General features: G+C 51.9%; 1 protein-coding gene across 1 annotated transcript in view; it reads left to right on the top strand.

Annotated features, from left to right (window-relative positions):
• DNHD1 (dynein heavy chain domain 1) overlaps positions 1 to 17,426 on the top strand; it is a 73,172-nt gene that overhangs the window by 36,124 nt on the left and 19,622 nt on the right. The window contains 13 exon segments of the mRNA XM_075547728.1: positions 2,099 to 2,256; positions 2,718 to 2,897; positions 2,900 to 3,224; positions 5,464 to 5,591; positions 5,696 to 5,894; positions 6,352 to 6,446; positions 7,032 to 7,239; positions 9,834 to 9,959; positions 10,251 to 10,348; positions 10,437 to 13,323; positions 13,521 to 13,701; positions 13,857 to 14,049; positions 14,530 to 14,818. Of these exon segments, the coding sequence (XP_075403843.1) occupies positions 2,099 to 2,256; positions 2,718 to 2,897; positions 2,900 to 3,224; positions 5,464 to 5,591; positions 5,696 to 5,894; positions 6,352 to 6,446; positions 7,032 to 7,239; positions 9,834 to 9,959; positions 10,251 to 10,348; positions 10,437 to 13,323; positions 13,521 to 13,701; positions 13,857 to 14,049; positions 14,530 to 14,818 (5,067 nt within the window).

Genomic DNA, 17,426 nt, shown 5'->3' with positions numbered 1-17,426 from the left:
GGAGCCTAGTCACCCTTGCCTCCTCCCTCTCCCCAACCCCACAATGTTCAACCGATTGCTAAATCCTCTCCATTTTTCTGCCTCCCAAATACCGTTCAAGTCGGTTTCCCTATCCATCTCCAAATTCCAGCTCCAAGGCGTCCTGGTATTTTGTGAAGTGATTGCCGTTGCTCGTTGATACCATGGCGTGTCGCTGTTGAGCTCCTGCCTGCCTTTATCTGCCAGATGCCATGGTTCCAAAAGCCATAGCCTGGCAGTGGCCTGGTCATGGAGCAGAGGGATATTTTGAAAAAAGACGAATTTATACCCTTAGTGCTGTGTTCAACTCAGGCTAGTATCCCACACCCTGGGCATTTTCTGTCTCGATTCTTTTTTTTTGTTTAATTGAAAGATCATTTTATTGGGGGATCTTATATCTCTTATAACAATTAATACATCAGTTGTATCAGGCATATTTGTACATATGTTACCATCATTCTTTTGTAGACATTTACTTTTTTTTTTGACATTTACTTCTATTGAGCTCTTGGGCTCATCACCCCCGCCCCCTTCTGACCCCTTACTAAATTATTATTCTTTGCATATCTTACACTGACCTGCTATCTCCCTTCCCCCATGGTTTCTGATCTTCATGCTCCTGGAGGGGTGTGTGTGTGGTTATGTGTCGATCATTGCGACTGGTTCCCCCTTCCTCCCCTTCTTTGCCCACTTTCCCCCTCTGTCTCAGTTCTTAGTGCTCATCCCCTTGGACACAGTGTCTCAGGGCCGCCTCCAGAAGGCCTCCCTCATCTGCAGCCAGGACTCACTCTCCCACCTTCTAATTGCAGCGATGCACAAGAGGGAGGGAGTAGGTTGGCGTACGCTTTACACCTCCAAACAGGAAACACGACAGAGTGGCACCAGGCTACCTAAGCTTGACTCTGTCCTCTGTTGCATGCATAGCAGCTGTGTGGTGTTGATCAAGTTACTTAATCTGCTGAACTGCAGGTACCTTTTGTACAAAACGGGATAGTGAACTCTTCGTAGCTATGTGAGGATTAAATGAAAACGCAGGCAAAGCACTTGATAAAGTGCCTGTGAGGTAGTAAGTATGCCCTAATATGTTTCTTGGCATACTGTGTGCTGGGTTTCTATACTGTAGCTCACTGTTCTGTGCTTGCTGAAACCACCGCTAGACTCCAGAGGTCGTGATCAACAGCATGCCGGAATTTAGATAGCATCATGTTTTCTTATTTTCAATGGCATATAAAGACAACATGCTTCTCTTAATTAGTGATATCTTAGATTAGACAAATTTCATGTTGTTGTGATTCCTGACCTCTGAGGCGCAGGTAAGCACAGCCACAATGGGGAGGCTGGCACGGGACCAAGCAGTGTTTCATTCTGTTGTGCATAGTGTCCCTGTGCACCTAACAATATCAAGGCAGTGCCATTACACATGTTGCCAAGGGCAGCTTCCAAGATTAGTTTGTAGCCCCACACCTCCCTGGCAGCTTCCGTAATGCCTAAAATCCAAAGGCAGATCATACTGTCCCTGGAGCATCTCTTCTACAAGAACTTTGGTGAGATTCCCCAAACAGAAATCTTCCTCCTCTGCTAGGGCATTCCGCTATTCGTGAATTTGTAATTTTTATGACTTTGCCCATGCTGCTTTATCTGTTTGGCATGCCTTTATCCCACTGAGCATTGACCACTCAAGACATTCACCTTCAATGTCCCCATCTGTGAGGACAGCCTCCTGAAGCCTCTCCTCTGTGCACTATATTGAGGCGCCCTGGGCCCTCAGAGAGTGTTTATCACACTGGTTTCTGGGAATCTGTTTGTTTGCTCATCCCTGCCACCCTATGATGAGCTTTTGAGGGCAAAGAGGCTTTCAGCCTCACCCCCTTGCTCTTGCCTTCCGGTACAGTACACATACCTACCCAGTCACTGGATGCTGAGCCGGAATCTGGTGAGCATTCAATGAGTGTCGGAATGAATTCATAGTCTGGCTTCCTTTTGAGCTCTCTTCTCCTCTTGCTCCAAACATTCTCTCTCTGCATTTCTCCTTGAGATGTACCGGCTAATGCCCGCCCCTGCCCCCGCCTCCTGTCTCCAGATTCCAAGCTGGACAAGATCAGGAACGACATTCTTGCGCAGTTGCAGGATGAGTGTCAGAGCCGCACTCAGCAGCTGATAGCCGAGCTCACAGACTTCATGAAAATCTTCCAAACCATCAACTCGGACATCCATGCCATTGCGCGGTGCTCCCAGAAGGTGGGCTTGCCCCGTGCCCTTGGCCTCGCCATTCCAGGCCCGCCCATCCCGCTCAGCAACACGCTCTCCTCAGGTCTTGCCTTGGTGCTCCATACTTCCAACTGGAGTTCACTACGTGTTAGACCCTTGCAAACGCTCCCCCTGTTCGCGTGGCTCTCGGTTTCCTCATGTCAGGGCATGACTAAGAGCCCGCCCCCCTGCCAGAGCCATGGTCCTGCTCTCCATGGCTCGCAGTCACACAGGGACCCAGTGCCCTGTCATCAGGGGGATGCGCTGGGGGGCAAGGAGCCTTGCTACCTATCCAGAGACCTGGCCAGATGGCCTCTGATCCCAGCTGGTTACAAGGCTGCTGCCGGGGTCTGGAGTCTCAAGAGAGTGACCGAACCCCTCCCCACCCCCCACCAGACCAAAGTAGGGTGCGGGGGTGTGGGGCTGCTGATCTCATCTGATTGTCCTTGCAGCTGAACGAGGCCAACGAGAAGAACACCGAGCTGGAGGATCGAGTGGAGTACACACGGTTACTTCACGAAGTCATCCGCAACCAATTTAACCTCTTCAGTGCTGAAAACGAAGCGCTGGATGTCTCGGTGAGAGGGCAGTTCAGGGAGTCACCTATCGCCCCCGCCCCTTCCACATCCAGTTCCCCTCCCCAGAACGACATCCGCCTGACTGTCCTCTGCTTGCCTTGAAGCTGCTGGATACGTGGGAGGCATTTCAGTTTGAGAAAAGTCAGGCAGCAGAGTTCCTTCTCAGCAAGCAACATGCCATCGTGCCCAAGCTGCAGCAGCTGATGGCAGCGGCACTGGTGGAGCTGGAAGTCCTGCTTGAGAAGGCCGTGTCCAGCCCCTTCATGGACCCTACGCAAGAGCAGAGGAGCATCGAATGCCAGCTCATCTCACTGGAGCGTCAGTTTCAGAGCACAGTCAACCACCTCGATGAACTGCACCATGCCTATGCCACCTTCACTGGTACTGAGCGCCTCTGCTTTCTCCCCTGGCTGCCCGAGACAGAGCCTTCCTCCCGCTGAGGACTGGAACTCAGGACCCGGGGTCCCCATACGGGCCTCCGGAATCTCTCACTTCTGTAGTCTCAAGGGAAGATTTCAGGATACAACCCTTCAGACCTCAGTTGTGCGAGCTGCTGTACTTAGAGTAGGGGACTCACAGTCTGCCAGGGAAGGCAGAGTCTGCTGTTGTTTCCCCTAGTCAATACTTCTGTTCCACCAAAAGATACTTGCTCTTACTCCCCCAGTTTGCATTTATCTTTTCGTGTGTCTGCAGCAATCTTACAGAGGGAGTTGTTTGTCCAACAGCTGATGCTGAGATAATTCCGACCAAAGAGTATGTAGCTACCGAGCCAGCTCTTTTGAATGGAGACAAAGGGAGATTAGCGGAGCTTACATTTGCTGTCTTTTTAAAGTGTCCGGTCAGAGTTTCTGTAGTCAGTTGACCCTCCGCCTATGAACAGGCTAAGGCTGCCGGGAGGGATGCTGTTCATGAATCCCAGCACTTGGGTGTTGTCCGCTCACTCCAGGCTCAAGCAAGTTAGGCTGGCGGTCATAAGCCCAACCTTCAGTCCAGTCCCATTCCTTTGAGGGCACTGCAGGCCTCCGCATCATGATGATTAGTCATGACGACTTACTCTTGACACTGATATCACGGCTGACCATAAGCCAGAAAACGGGATTCTCACCCGAGGTCAACCCAACAGGGGGCCTCTTATGTTCTTCTATGTGGGCTGGGCCTTTATTCCTTCGCATTTCACTGATCTCTCCCTGGGCTGGGAGCTCATACCTTCAACACGGATCTATGGTCAAGCGTGTTTCTGCAAGCTTCCTAGTCCATGTAGTCTGCCAACGAACCAACGTCAAAAATGTTTATACTCACAGATCATCAAATAGCTTGGTAAAGAAAGGCAAATAACAGGCCTACAATATAACGAAGGTATGTAGGCTGCTAGAACACAGGAAGGCATCTGGGGGAAAACTGAGTGAAGTAAGAAGGGTCCAGGGGAGGAAGATAGATAGCACTTTTGAGTGAGGGGGCCTGGTGGTCTCATTAAGGGGATGTTTTAAGCACAGACTTGAGTTGGGTGAGGGATTTAGCTTTGTAGGTTTACAGTGTTCCAGAAAGAATGAACTGCCAGTCAAAGGCCCTTAGTAGGAGGGAGCATGATGCCTGTCAGGGGAAGCCAGCCCCTAACACATCATTACGGGTCCGGTAGGTGCAATTGTACAGCGATAAGTAAGGATTATAGTAAAGTTACAGAGAGCATGAGAGATAGAAGGGAAATACAGAAATAAATGGAGTCAGACACGATTCATGGCAGCTTGCTCACCTCAGCCCCGCTTGGTTGTCCGCGTGGAGGGAGAGAGCCCTTTAATGCTAGCCCCGGCTTTTGATATTCTCTGGGGACATGCAAGCCCCCTAATTACAGGTGAGGACATACATCACAGGAAGGGGTTGTGCTATAGGTCATACAGTAATGGGAGGGGGTAATCTAGGGGTATCCACATAATAGGAAGGAGGGATTGAGGGTATACATATGGCAAGATGGGCAGATCCTAGATTTAGGATGGCAATGTAACTTTGGCTGTCCCAGAGTCAGTTTGGCCTGTTCCCTGACTCAACTGATAGAGATCCTTATTGGTAGGGTGAGAATGCTTGATCGCAGGCCTCAGGGAGGAATAGTTTATTATCCCCAGTAGCAGGGAGTGAGGCCTACCCTGTAGTCTGGTGACTAACTGCCCTCGGGGAGGATGTCTGTAAGTGGCTGACCTCTCCCCACAATGCCCGGTGTATGTGACCAATGTGCCTGGAGTGGCCTGAGCTAGAGGCTGAGAGAAGAGAGCTGCTTCCCTTTCACGCTGTACTCATGTTCTTACCCACTTCCTTGGGATGGCCTGCAAAGACGAGGCTCTCCCCTCCCGTAAAGAACTCCCGCCCCGATAACGCACGGGGGCAGGTCTTCTCCATCCTGTAGGGTCCCTACGAGTTGAAACCAACGGAATGACAGTGCATTGGAGTAGAAGTGACCTGCTCTCCGTTTTCCTACTTCAGCTTTCCTTTACTCCATTTGCATATGGAACATATTGGGCCCTCTTACCCCTCCTGCTGAACCCTCCCTTCTATCATTCTGGGCTCTTCACTGACTACCCCCTTCACGCCCCAGCACCCAGTCCTGGGCCTCAGCTAGCCTGTCCCACAGGGGATGAGACGCCTGTGGCCCTGCCGGCCTGTGGGACCCGTCCGATCGTGCAGCAGCAGCGCATCTGGCACCTGTACCGTATCATCTCAGAGCACATCAGCGAGTGGAAGTGCATGGCTTTTATCAAGGTGCTGACACCCTTCCTCGGAGCTCCTGCCTGGGGGGAGGAGGTCTGCATGGGTGGAGGTGGGGAGGGTCTCCCAACAGGAAGTGAGAAGCCCTCTGCCTCTAGTTCAACTTTGCGATGGCCATGGAGAAGACAGACGCCTGGTTAACAGAGGTGATCCAGATGATCACAAGCTGGGAGCTGCAGAACCCAGTGCTGCATTGCTGCCAGCGCATGTTGGAGGAGTTCCGCAGCTACCTCCCACTGCTCATCAAGCTGAGCAGCCTGCAGCTGCAGCACCCTCCGGTCCAGTCTCTCTTGCGAGGTGGGTTTCTTAGAGTCAGAGGGGAGGGGCTTGGGAATGACGTAAGGGCTAGCTAGAACTTTACCAGAACTGACTTCTCTGCTGCTCCTGACAAAAATGCCACTTGTCCCTAGGCTGCTCCTTTCATCAGGTACCGAACCTCTTTTTTCCCATGGGGATCCATCCATTTTTAACCACCTTCACGATGCTGTAGGACCGTCTCTTCTGACCTCATTTGACCTGACCTGGGCTTTGGGTTGGGGTCTGAGCTCTGGTCCACAGTGTGCATAGGACTCTGAGTTCTGGACTCTATTTTTGTGCTCTGAGATCTGCACTCAGTCTCAATGAGGCTGGGTTGGTCTGGGCTCTGGATCCCAGATCTAGATTCTGGGATTGGGGTTAGGTCTGGTATCTGAGATATGGGTGGGCCCCTGCCAGATAGTGGATGGGATTCTGATGCTGTCCTCCCCACCTCCAGCTTTAGGGCTGGGAAGTTTCATTAATCTGGACCTCTTAACATTGGGCCAGCTGATCAACTGTCCACTGCTGGAGTTTTCCGATCGAATCAACCAGGTGGGCTCACAGGATGACATGGAGGGATCCTATTCCAGGACTTGTTTGCTAAGCATTAATTGAGCCAGTTAAAGGCCTAGCAGCCCCTTGAGACAAGGAAACAGTGAATGTTGGCATGTAGAAGATGGGGGCGGGGGACCAGGGAGGTATATGTGAAGTTAATGGCATAGTTGAAGGGCATGGGTATTCTTAAGTCTCCAGATGAGGATTTGATATGTAGTTTCTGGAGGAGGGCAGTTCAGAACTTGTGGCCACGCAGGAAGACAATGCCCCCACCCACACCCCAAACACTCTTCCTTACCCTGTTGGAAAAGAGCACACATGACTGATGACTGTGTGTTCAGCTGGAGCTTTGGCAGAGGGCGGGATTCACAGCTCGGGGGACAGCCTTGCGTCCAAGTAGCTAAGATGCCATTGATGTCATCGTTGAAGCCAGATGACTTTATGCTTCCTGCATCCCCAAGACCGGCGCTCCTCTGAGCTCTGGTTCTTGGTTTGTGCCCAGGCCCAATCCCTAAGTGCTAGCTCCCAGTATCTCCCTTGAGCCATTTCCCAGTCCTGCTTCCTGAGACCCACCTTTTCCAGATGTGGCAGTGTGAAAATGATCGAATCCATGCCCAAGACAGCCTACGGTCGCTGCAACGGTCCTGGGAAGGAAGGCAGTTGCGGCTGCTCAACTTTATTCTGCGTGTACCCTACGAGCCCCCAGCTGCAGAGCGCTCCAAGAGGCAGGCGCTCCGCGGCCCCCAGTGGGACATAGTATGCCAGGATAGTGGCACCTTCATTCTCTCAGGTGAGACTCAGGCCTGGCTGCTCGGTGAGAGCCCCCTGCTGGAGACCATTTGCACTTCACCCACCACTGTCCATCCTTACTTGATAACCTGAGACATTTGTCTGTTCTGACACAATGTCTTCCTATCTTGGGACTTTCCTCACATTTCGAATGCTCTCCCCATCCCCTACCCCCACCCCCAATTCCCTCAGCAAAGACTCTTCCCTTTCTGGACACACTCAGACATTTCTCATGGTCAACTCTCAATCTTCAATGCCCTTGTCCTCTAGACTGTACCCTGAAGTCTGGTTTTATGCCCCTCATTCATTCTCTCATCCAACTCACCTGCTTCCTCTGTGCCAAATAGAGGAGACTTTAAGGTTGACAAGACAGCAGCTCTGCCCTCAGGAGTCCAGTGAAAGATGGGCAGTTAGCTAGGCAGTCGTATAGGGCTAAGTGCATAATGGGGCACTTTATTCAGGGCAGTTACGTTTCAGAGGACCAGGGAGCGCTCAGGGCCTTCCCTGAGGCAGAGGCCCTCGTGCTGACCTGGAAGGAGCAGGAGTTTGCCTAACTTGCACGGTACGAGGGCACAGGAAGGCACGTGCGTAAGTACCAAGTGATATCACTGGGGAGTTGCCAGCGCATGAGGAAATCCTTCTCCAACACAACAGAAACAGCCAGTTAATCCAGAAATTGAGTTAAACAGGTAAATCATAAACTATGATGCATTCATGGCCTAAGAATTTTATTTTAACTTAAAACATATCAATGTGTATTCATTTGCTCTCAACTTAAGGTCAAGGCCTTGTCCTTGGAAGTTCCTCACTGCCTTTCTTGCACAGATCAAATGGTTCATGCATTGTCTCCTGTTTCCTTTCAGTTTCTAGCAAATCAAGCAGCAATATGAAGACACTTCAAAGGCCCTGAGGATTTCCCAATAGTTTGAAATTGTCCCGCTTACACTTGCTTTCATAGCATGTCTTAGAAGGTCACTATGGGTTGGCATCCACTCAAGGAAAATGGGTTTCATTTTTTAATTCACCTTGACCAAAACTTTCATAGTTTCGATAGAAACAGCATCTCTTTCCCCACCCATCCATTTTTTTTCAGGGATTCATATTAATGTTAGACTAAATTCTGGAATTAAAATGATAACACCCACAGACAAGTTGGCAAGCACACCCTGACAACTGCTGAGAATACATTTCAGCTAATGGGAGCAATAGTCTGTGTGTGTTCGACAGAATTATGACCTCCCCAAGATACCATGTGTTTTTTATTTGTGTGTGTAATTATTGTTGGTTTTTTTCAACTGTTACATAAACATACACAACAAAACATTCTCCAATTCAACACCATGGGTTTTTTTTTTATATGTACTTTGTTGATGGATGTAGCCTAGATCTAGGCTTAAGTGAGATGCCCACCACCTCTTCACAACCTTCTCAAAATCAATGGACAATTTGAGTATGCAGAATAAACTGGAAGTACACTTTCTCAGAGAGCCACAGAGAGGGTTGTGGGCCGTCACATACTCCTTTGAGAATAAGAGATGGACCCCTTTTGCTACCACACCTCGCAAAGAGCGAGTAAAGGGGACAGAGAGAGGGACCAGAGAAATACTGTTTCCCTAGGCAGTGGAGAAGTTCTTTCACTTGGAGAGCAGGACACTACGCATTTTCTTCCCAGGAGAACTGTCTGGAGGAGCCCTGGTGGTGTAGTGAGTTACATGTTGGACTGGTAACCCCAAGGTCAGCAGTTCAAATCCACCAGCTGCTTCATGGGAGAAAGATGAAGCTTTGTGCTCCTGTACACAGTTATAGTCTCAGAAACCCACAGTACAGTTCTACCCTGTCCCTTAGGATTGCTGAGTCCGAACCGACCCATTGGCAGTTAAGGGATATTTTGGAATGGTTGATTTGTTTTAAAGGACTGTTTGGGGAATCCTGCTTCTGTCTGAATTAATCTCTTCTCTTGCTTCTCTTCCAAGACATTTTTACCCTCGTTAGGACCCAATTTTAGCCTCAGTCTCCCCGATGAGATAGATCTTTGAATAGTATAAGGCCAAGGCCATGTCCTTGGAAGTTCCACCTGCTCAGGCCCTTATACCAAAGCTGTGGAAGAGGATTTGGCCCTCGGCCTTTCTCCCAGTACTCCTTTCATCTCGGCTTTCTTCCTATAGAACAAGTAATGTAGGGGGCTGGAATCCCTTCCTAAACTAGAGGTTCAAGTTCTTCAAATAAGTAGGTTTACCTAAGGATAAAACCCAACACTCATAATATCTAAATGGGGGACTAATCAGGCCAGGAGCCTGATTGTAATGCATGGTGTGTGTATGTGTGTGTGTGTGTGCGCGTGCATGTGTGTGCGTGTGTGTGTGTGCCGTCTGTTGTCATTGCTCTACTCCAAAGCAGTGCTGCTTTCACTGCCCGGCCAGAGGCTTTGTGATCCTCAAAGGTAGAAAGGGCGTCTGGCCTCTGTCATTGCCTCCCCTGGAAGGGATCCCAGGTCACCTTGACTTCTCACTGCTCTTCTCCCTTCCCGCCCCCCACCTTGGTCTTTACCCCATCTGACCACCGGCTCCTCTCACCCAGAGGCCCCTCTTCCTGCAGACTGCAGCAGCCTGCTGGACTCCATCCAGGAGACTCTCCGGATGCTATTCAAGATCCTGGCCACCCAAAAGTCGGGTGATTTGCACAAAACAGCTCTAGAGTGGATGACCCTCATGCACAGCCTGGGTGAGTGCAGACTTCCAGGTGGGCTGATGGGCGAAACTGGAAGTGGAAGCATCCCAGGGGGCATCACTGAGGGGGTGGGGCGGATCTGAAAGACAAAGCAAAAGCCTCCCTCAAGGCTACTTCTTGGAAGGAGGGAACCAGGTGTTTCCTGTGGAGCCAGAATTACATAGCTGGGTTGGTGCCCCACCTCCACTCCCCCCACCCCCAAGAGGTCACAGCAAGAACAAGCTGCGCCCTTTGCGGAAGCCCAAACGCTAGCGTCTCATCCAAAATCCCTCTGCCTGCTCCCAGGTGCCCTGCTAGAGGTGTGGGGGACCTTCCAGCAGAAGTGGATTTTTCTGAATAAAGTTCTGCATGAGATGAAGATCCAGTTTCCTACCTCTGAAATGGTAGGGGGACCCGGGGAGAAAGGGTGGGCCGTGGCTCCCGAATGACTAGTGAGGAAGCTGCCATCTTCCCGTGCACCCTGCCTTCCAGAACGCTCGTTTCAAGGTCGTGGATGACCAGTATCGGACCCTGATGAAGACCTCCGTGGAGGACCCGCTGGTCCTGTCACTTATAGTGCCCAGTGCTAAGCGGAGCCCTCACCTCCAGGGGCAGCAGCTGCAACAAGTGCTCCACGCAGGCTCAGTGGAGCTCGAGGGGATCATCGTGACACTGGAGGGGGTGCTCTACAGGGTGCGTGCTCGCTTCCCCCGCTTCTTCTTCCTGAGCGACAGTGAGCTGGTGGCCCTTCTTGCTGCCCCACTTGAGACATGCGAAGCCCAGAAATGGGCACATCGTTGCTTCCCTCATGTGCTTGCTGTGCGCTTCCAGGCCAACTCAATGGATGAGAAGGAAAGCAAGGATGCGCTGGAGGAGCCGAGCGCAAGCATGCCCGCGGCGCCGGTGGAAACAACGGCCGTGCTCGGGGCAGGCGGGGAGGTGGTGAAGTTGCAGGGAACGCTTCCTCTTCATCCTGATCTCCCCAAGTGGCTGGCCTCTCTGGAGACATCTCTGCGCACGGTCCTCGTGTCCATGCTGCAGGGCTGTGTGGCCACCCACCTCACTCAGGGCCCGCCCCCAGAGTTCTTCCAACAGCTGCCTCCTCAAAACCAGCCAGCCTTGTACCAGCATATCTTACACTGGCTGGCTCTAGCGCAGACCTTCCCGTGGCAGTGTGTGCTGGTGGCAGAGCAGGTGGTGTGGCGGGCAGAGATGGAGGAAGCGCTGCTTGAAGGGAACGCCCTGGCCATGGTCCCCATGCAAATGCACAAGCTGGAGGTACTAGTGCACTTTCTGCGGGCCCAAAGGGTCCGCCTGGGTGGGCAGCCCCTGCCCTCTGTCCACCAGGCCAGCCTGCTCAGTGCCCTCCTGGTCTTGACTGTGCGCCATCGGGACATAGCACAGCTGCTGCGGCAGCATGACGTCAGTGATCTGAGAGACTTCCACTGGGCCCGCCAGCTCAAGTACCACCTGGGTTCCTCTCACATGACCAGGAGTCCCCTGCAGAGACTCAGGACTATCAGTAAGTCTGCCGGACCCTCTCAGCCACCAGCTCCCTGCTGGATAGAAGTGCTGGGCCACTCCTTCCAGTATAATTATGAGTACCTGGGCCCCAGGCTGAAGCTCTTACCCACCCTGCTGCATGAGCGGCCAGCCCTGGTGCTGCTACTGGCCCTAGACGAGGTGGCTTGCGGCACCCTACTGGGCCCTGATGGTGTGGGCAAGACAACTGTGGTAACCAACCTGGCCCGGGCCCTAGGCCGCCATCTGGTGATACTGCCCTGCTTGTCTAGGATAGAGGTCCCAAGCCTGAGCAACTACTTGAATGGTGCCCTCCAGGCTGGTGCCTGGCTGATGTTGAAGGCTGCTGAGCACCTGCCCCCGGGTTTGCTCTCTGCCCTGGGCCAACGCCTAGCGGCATTACGCCTTCTGTATGCCCCGCTGTACCAGGAGGCTTCGCAAAACACCAGCACCATCGACCCCACCCAGCCTCTGCAACTCGGCACAGGCTTCTTTGAAAACCACCATGTGAACATTCGCCTTGGCTACGGCTGTCTCCTGACACTGCGGGCCTTGAGCCCTACGGTGCCCGCCAACTTGCGCCTGCTGTTGCGGCCTGTGGCGTTGACCCTGCCTGACCTGTACCACCTAGCAGAGATGACCCTGCAGAGTGCAGGGATTCGAGACCCCTCCCGCATGGCCACCCGCCTTACCAAATTCTTCTCCCTGGAGCGTGAGCTGGTGCCTGGGCCCCTGCCCTGCCGCCTGCCTTTGCTCAAGCAGGTACTGGAAGATACGATCCAGAGACTAAATGCGACCCTGGAGGCACCCAAGCAAGCCCGCGTCACCTCCATGGAGGAGGCGTCGCTGCTGCAGGCCCTGCTGCACTCGCAGCTGTTCAGCAGCCCCAACGAGGCCCACCTGCACAAGCTCCGCCAGCTGCTCTGTGGGCTCTTCCCGGGGGCCAGCCAAGTGCTAGCAGAGCCAGCGACGCTGAGGCTGACAAAGCCACTGATGACAGAGGCGCTGCAGCAGGCAGGACTGCATCCCAGCCCTGACATTTTGGGGTCTGTGGAGCAGCTGAGCCAAGCCCTGAACGTAACATCAGGCATCCTGCTCCTGGGCCCTGCGGGCAGTGGCAAGACTACTTGTTGGCACAGCTTATTTAAGATCCAGAACCAACTGGCATCCCAGGAGAATGTATGCACCCAGGGTTGTCAGCCGGTGGAAATTACCAGCCTATACCCCAGTGTCCTCAGCCCCCAGGAGTTCCTGGGATGGCTGGAGGGTCCCTGCTGGCACCACGGTGTCTTTCCCAGGCTGCTGCGTGTGGGCACGCAGTGCAAGTACACGGGCTCGAGGAAGCTCGGGCTGGAACCTGGGGGCACTCAGCACTGGGTTGTCTGTGACGGGACACCCAGTGCTGCTTGGTTGGACCCCATCACCTACCTCCTCAGCGATCCCCCCAAGCTTAGCCTCCCCAATGGCCAGGAGATACTGCGCCCCCCAGACACCTTTTTCCTGATGGAGGTGGCAGATGTCACAGACATGTCTCCGACGGTGGTGGGTCGCTGTGCTCTGGTCTGGTGTGGCGGGGAGCACACCTGGCAGAGTATGCTTAGTGTCCTGATGAAGGCCCTGCCCCAGGAGTACCGCCTGCAGCGCCAGTCAGTCACTCAGCTCAACCACTTGGCTGAAGTGCTGGTGCCTGCCACACTCCAATTCCTCGTCCACCGAGGGGCTGGCTCTGTGCTGCAGGTCCATGGGCAGCAGGCTGTCTGCCCAGGAGTGGCAGAAGTCACCAGCCTGGCCCGCATCTTTCGTGCTCTGCTTGACCCTTACCTGCGCCTAGAGGAGAAGGAGAAGACTCGTGGCTCAGGTAGGCTGGGACGGGCTGATCTGAGAGAGGGCAGCAAAGCTATGGGGCCTGGAGGATAGCTGGGGCGAGCTGGAGACGAGAGCATGGATTCTTGAGTGGAGCTAGACCCAGGGGCTGAAGAGGAGGAGAAGTGACTCAACAGCCTTCTCCTCGCCTCCATCCACATTCTTCTCTTCTAGTGATGGTGACCTTGCAAGGGGAGCCCAGCAGTAGTGAGCCCATGTCTGGGAGTTTCAGGTACTCCAAACACAGCTCTCTAGGCAGCTGGATCCAGGTGGACGGCAAGGATGTGTGGAATAAACAGAGGGAGCACCTGCTGGCAGTCAACAGCTTTCTGTATGCTCTCATCTGGGGGTTTGGAGCACTCCTCCCTTCCAGGTGCTCGCACAGGAGTGTGGGATGGGGGAATGAGGAGGGCTGAAAGGCACTGGTATGTGGGAGCCAAAACCTAGGTGACATCGCAGTGGAGTATGGGGGCGCATCCTAAACAGAACTGTTATAACTGATACTTGCCTGTTTGTCCATCTGAGCAGGTTCTGGCCCCTCTTCGACACCTTTCTGAGGGACACTATTAATTCCATCCCCAACTACCCCGAGCCACCACAGGTAGCCTCACTGTTTGATCTCTATGTGTGTCCTGAGGATGGGACCTTGGTCCCCTTCAATGGTCAGTCCCTGAACAGCTGCATCAAAGGAGCTCCAACCACCTTCAGCCTTTCTCCTCAGGTGTGGGCACGGCGGAGCACTCGCTAGGGGTGGGGTTGAAGGAGCTATTTTCAGAAGAGTCCATGTTCTGGGGCCAGTTGAGGCCCACTCTCCCAGTCTTTGAGTAGCTTCCGCAATCATAGGGAAAGCCTTCTGCAAACCAGCGTTAAGACAAGTCCCCTAGAGCAGGGGTCCTCAAACTATGGCTCACGGGCCACATGCGGCCCGCCCAGGATATTTATCCGGCCCACCAGGTGTTTTTGCCCCGTTTTGTTTTACGTCAAAATAAGATATGTGTAGTGTGCATAGGAATTTGTTCATGGTTTTTGTTTTGTTTTTTTTTTTTAACTATAGTCTGGCCCTCCAATGGGTCTGAGGGACAGTGAACTGGCCCCTTGTTTAAAAAGTTTGAGGAGCCCTGCCCTGGAGCTTGACTTTCAGCTAGATGACTAACTTCAGCTGTAGCTGCCTCAGTGAGCCCTGCCTGCCCCTGTTCTGCAGATGGAGCAGCTCTTGTATGCAGTGGATTTGCTTCTGTCAAGAGGACAGCCAGTGCTCCTGGCTGGAGAGGCAGCATCGGGCAAGTCAGCCTTTGTGGAGGTGCTGGTTGAGCCCAATCACCCCTACACGTGCATCCCCATCAACCCGATGTTCACTTCCACCCACCTGCGCCTCCTGTTGAGTCGAGGAACACAGGGCCAAGCACAAACCTGCGCATGGACCGGGCATTTCCAGGACCCTAAAGGCTCCCTCCTCTTCCTGCTGGAGGACCTACATCTGGCAGCTTCTGGTGAGGCGCTGGGAAGAGGAGGAAAGCTCTGCCCTCTCCCGAGATTGTAAAAACTTCCAGTAGATGACTCTGGATCACACTTTAGTGCCCAGTGCGTGGTGTCTTCTCATTCTACACGAGTTCCCTAAGCAATCACACAGCCACACCGAGAACTTCCTCTACCTCCACTGTGCTCCCACTGCTAAGGCTTTACCTCCATCCCGAATGAGATGTGTCTGCCCATCAATATACTAGGATCCCACACTCAACTATGAACTCAGAATCCCCCCCCTAAAAACTGCCCCCTGTGTCCTCTTAACTTCGCCAGAATCAGGTTAGTATCTCCCACCTTCATCAGTGTCTGCTCACCATGTCTCTCGATTCTCCCGCCTAAATGTATTTCAGATCTTTCTGTCTCATCTTTCCATCTTCCTTCGCCCACAGGGCCATTCCCTGGGAACCTGGCCAAATGTTCACATGAGGCTTTTTGTGACCAGGCCTTTTATTGCTTCTTGCCCCGTGTCTGCCTGTTAGCCTGTGATAAACCATGATTTCATACTTCTACGCTCACTTGCCTGTGCCCCCGGCGTCACACTCTGAGCTTCATGAGAACAGGAATTCTTTTTAAAATTTTATTGGGGATTCATATAACTCCTGTCACAATCCATACACCCATCCATTGTGTCAGGCACATTGTACTTTGTTGCCATCATCATTCTCAAAACATTTCCCTTCTACTTATCAGCTCCTCATTTTTTGGTATCAGCTCCTCATTTTTCCCCTCCCTCCCTCAAGAACCCTTGATAAGTTCTAAATTGTTATTGTTGTTTTTTCATGTCTTATACTGACTGATGTCTCCCTTCACCCACTCTTCTGTTGTCTGTCCCCCAGGGAGCAGGTTATATGTAGATCATTGTGATCGGTTTCCCCTTTCTCCCCCACCTTCCCCTTCCCCTCCTGGTATTACTACTCTCATTATTGGCCCTGAGGGGTTTATCTGCCCTGGATTCCCTGTGTTTCCAGCTCTTATCACTACATGCTCTGGTCTAGGTGGATTTGTAAGGTGGACTTGGGGTCATGATAGTGGTGGGGTATGTGTGTGGGTGGGTGGGGGGGAAGCATTAAATAACTAGAGGAAAGTTGTGTGTTTCCTCGGAGAACAGGGATTCTTTTGAGTTGCCCGTGAGTTGATTCGGACACAATCCCCCTCAAGTGTGCAGACCAGAACTGCCCCCAAAGCTTTTCAAGGCTGTGAAGCAGATTTTAAGAACTGTCTTGAAAGGCACCCCAGGTGGGTTCAAGCTGCCCACCTTTATGCCATGAGTCACCTGCTTCACGACTTGAGCCCCCCAGGGACCCCTGAGACCGGGCCTATGTCTCGTTTCTTGTAAGTGCTCCATAAAGAGTTTGTAGAAGAAGAGGAAGGCAAGGGGGGCAGTGAGAGTGACCGTTTGATAGCCTGAAGGTTAAAGTTTATAAATGGTACCCCTCCCTATGATGACAAGTTCAGATTATGGCTGTAGGAATGGGCAGCCGAAGAGTGGCACCTAGGTGTACATAATGGGAATCAAGGAAGTCAGTGGACTAAGGCAGTGTCCAGTAAGACAGTGAGGTCTCTATGAGGAAATAGAAAAGTTTAGCTAGTTGGTACTAACAGCAGGTCCAATTTACTAAGTACTCATTGTGCCACATGCTATATGTAATCCTTCTTCAAAGGGTCTAGTACGATGGAGATCTGCTATGATTATCTTTGGATGGAAAAAAAGAGACCGGGATTCAAAAGTTATTACCACCTTGAGACTGTATATTACACCTACTAGAAATAATATCATTTAAAAGACTGACAATAACAGGTATTTGCAAAGATGTGGCATAATGGAAACTCACACATCGCTAGTGGACGAATCAAGGAAAAAGAGGGACAGTCTCTTATTAAATACACACTTATTCCATAGGGTCCACCAAGTGAAATGCAGAACATGTCCTCAAATAAACTTCTACATGAATGCGCATAGTACATTATTCAGCATAGCAAAAACCTGGAAATAGCATACATGTCCATTAACATGGCGCGGGATTTACCACTTCCATAATGGAGCACGACTCAGCAATAGAACAAGCTACTTCGACAACAGCATGGCTGAATCTCCAAACACCACCACCACCACCACGGTCAGTGGAAGAAGGCAGATAGACAGCATGAAGTACTAGGACAGACGGAGCAGTGGAGTATAGTAATGGAGACTGGTGTTTGCCACAATGGCGGTGGCAGGGGCATCGGCTGCACAGGGGCATACGGAAACTTGCTGGAATCGGCAGCATTTTTACATATTGTCGGGAGTAGTAGCTACACAAGTACTTATATTTGTCAGAACTTGAAATGTGGATGTTTTATGTAAATCATGTCTTGATTAAGTGGGTTTTAAAAAAAATGTGCCTCACTCTCTTTGAGTGGCAATTCATTTTTATTTATTTATTTATTGAGCCCCTATTTGATCAGGTGTGGCTTGCATCTCTCTCAGTTCCCAAACCTCCCTGGTCTTCACCCTTTAGTTAGTGAATAAATTTGGTCATGGAAGTAGGAGGTGCGGCGAGTCAGAGAAAAGTGTGTACTCGCTTTTAGGCAAAG

Source organism: Tenrec ecaudatus, chromosome 4 (assembly GCF_050624435.1).
Source record: "Tenrec ecaudatus isolate mTenEca1 chromosome 4, mTenEca1.hap1, whole genome shotgun sequence".
NCBI lineage: Eukaryota > Metazoa > Chordata > Mammalia > Afrosoricida > Tenrecidae > Tenrec > Tenrec ecaudatus.
The sequence above is the reverse complement of the archived record's forward strand: the minus strand, read 5'-3'. Positions and strand labels throughout refer to the sequence as shown.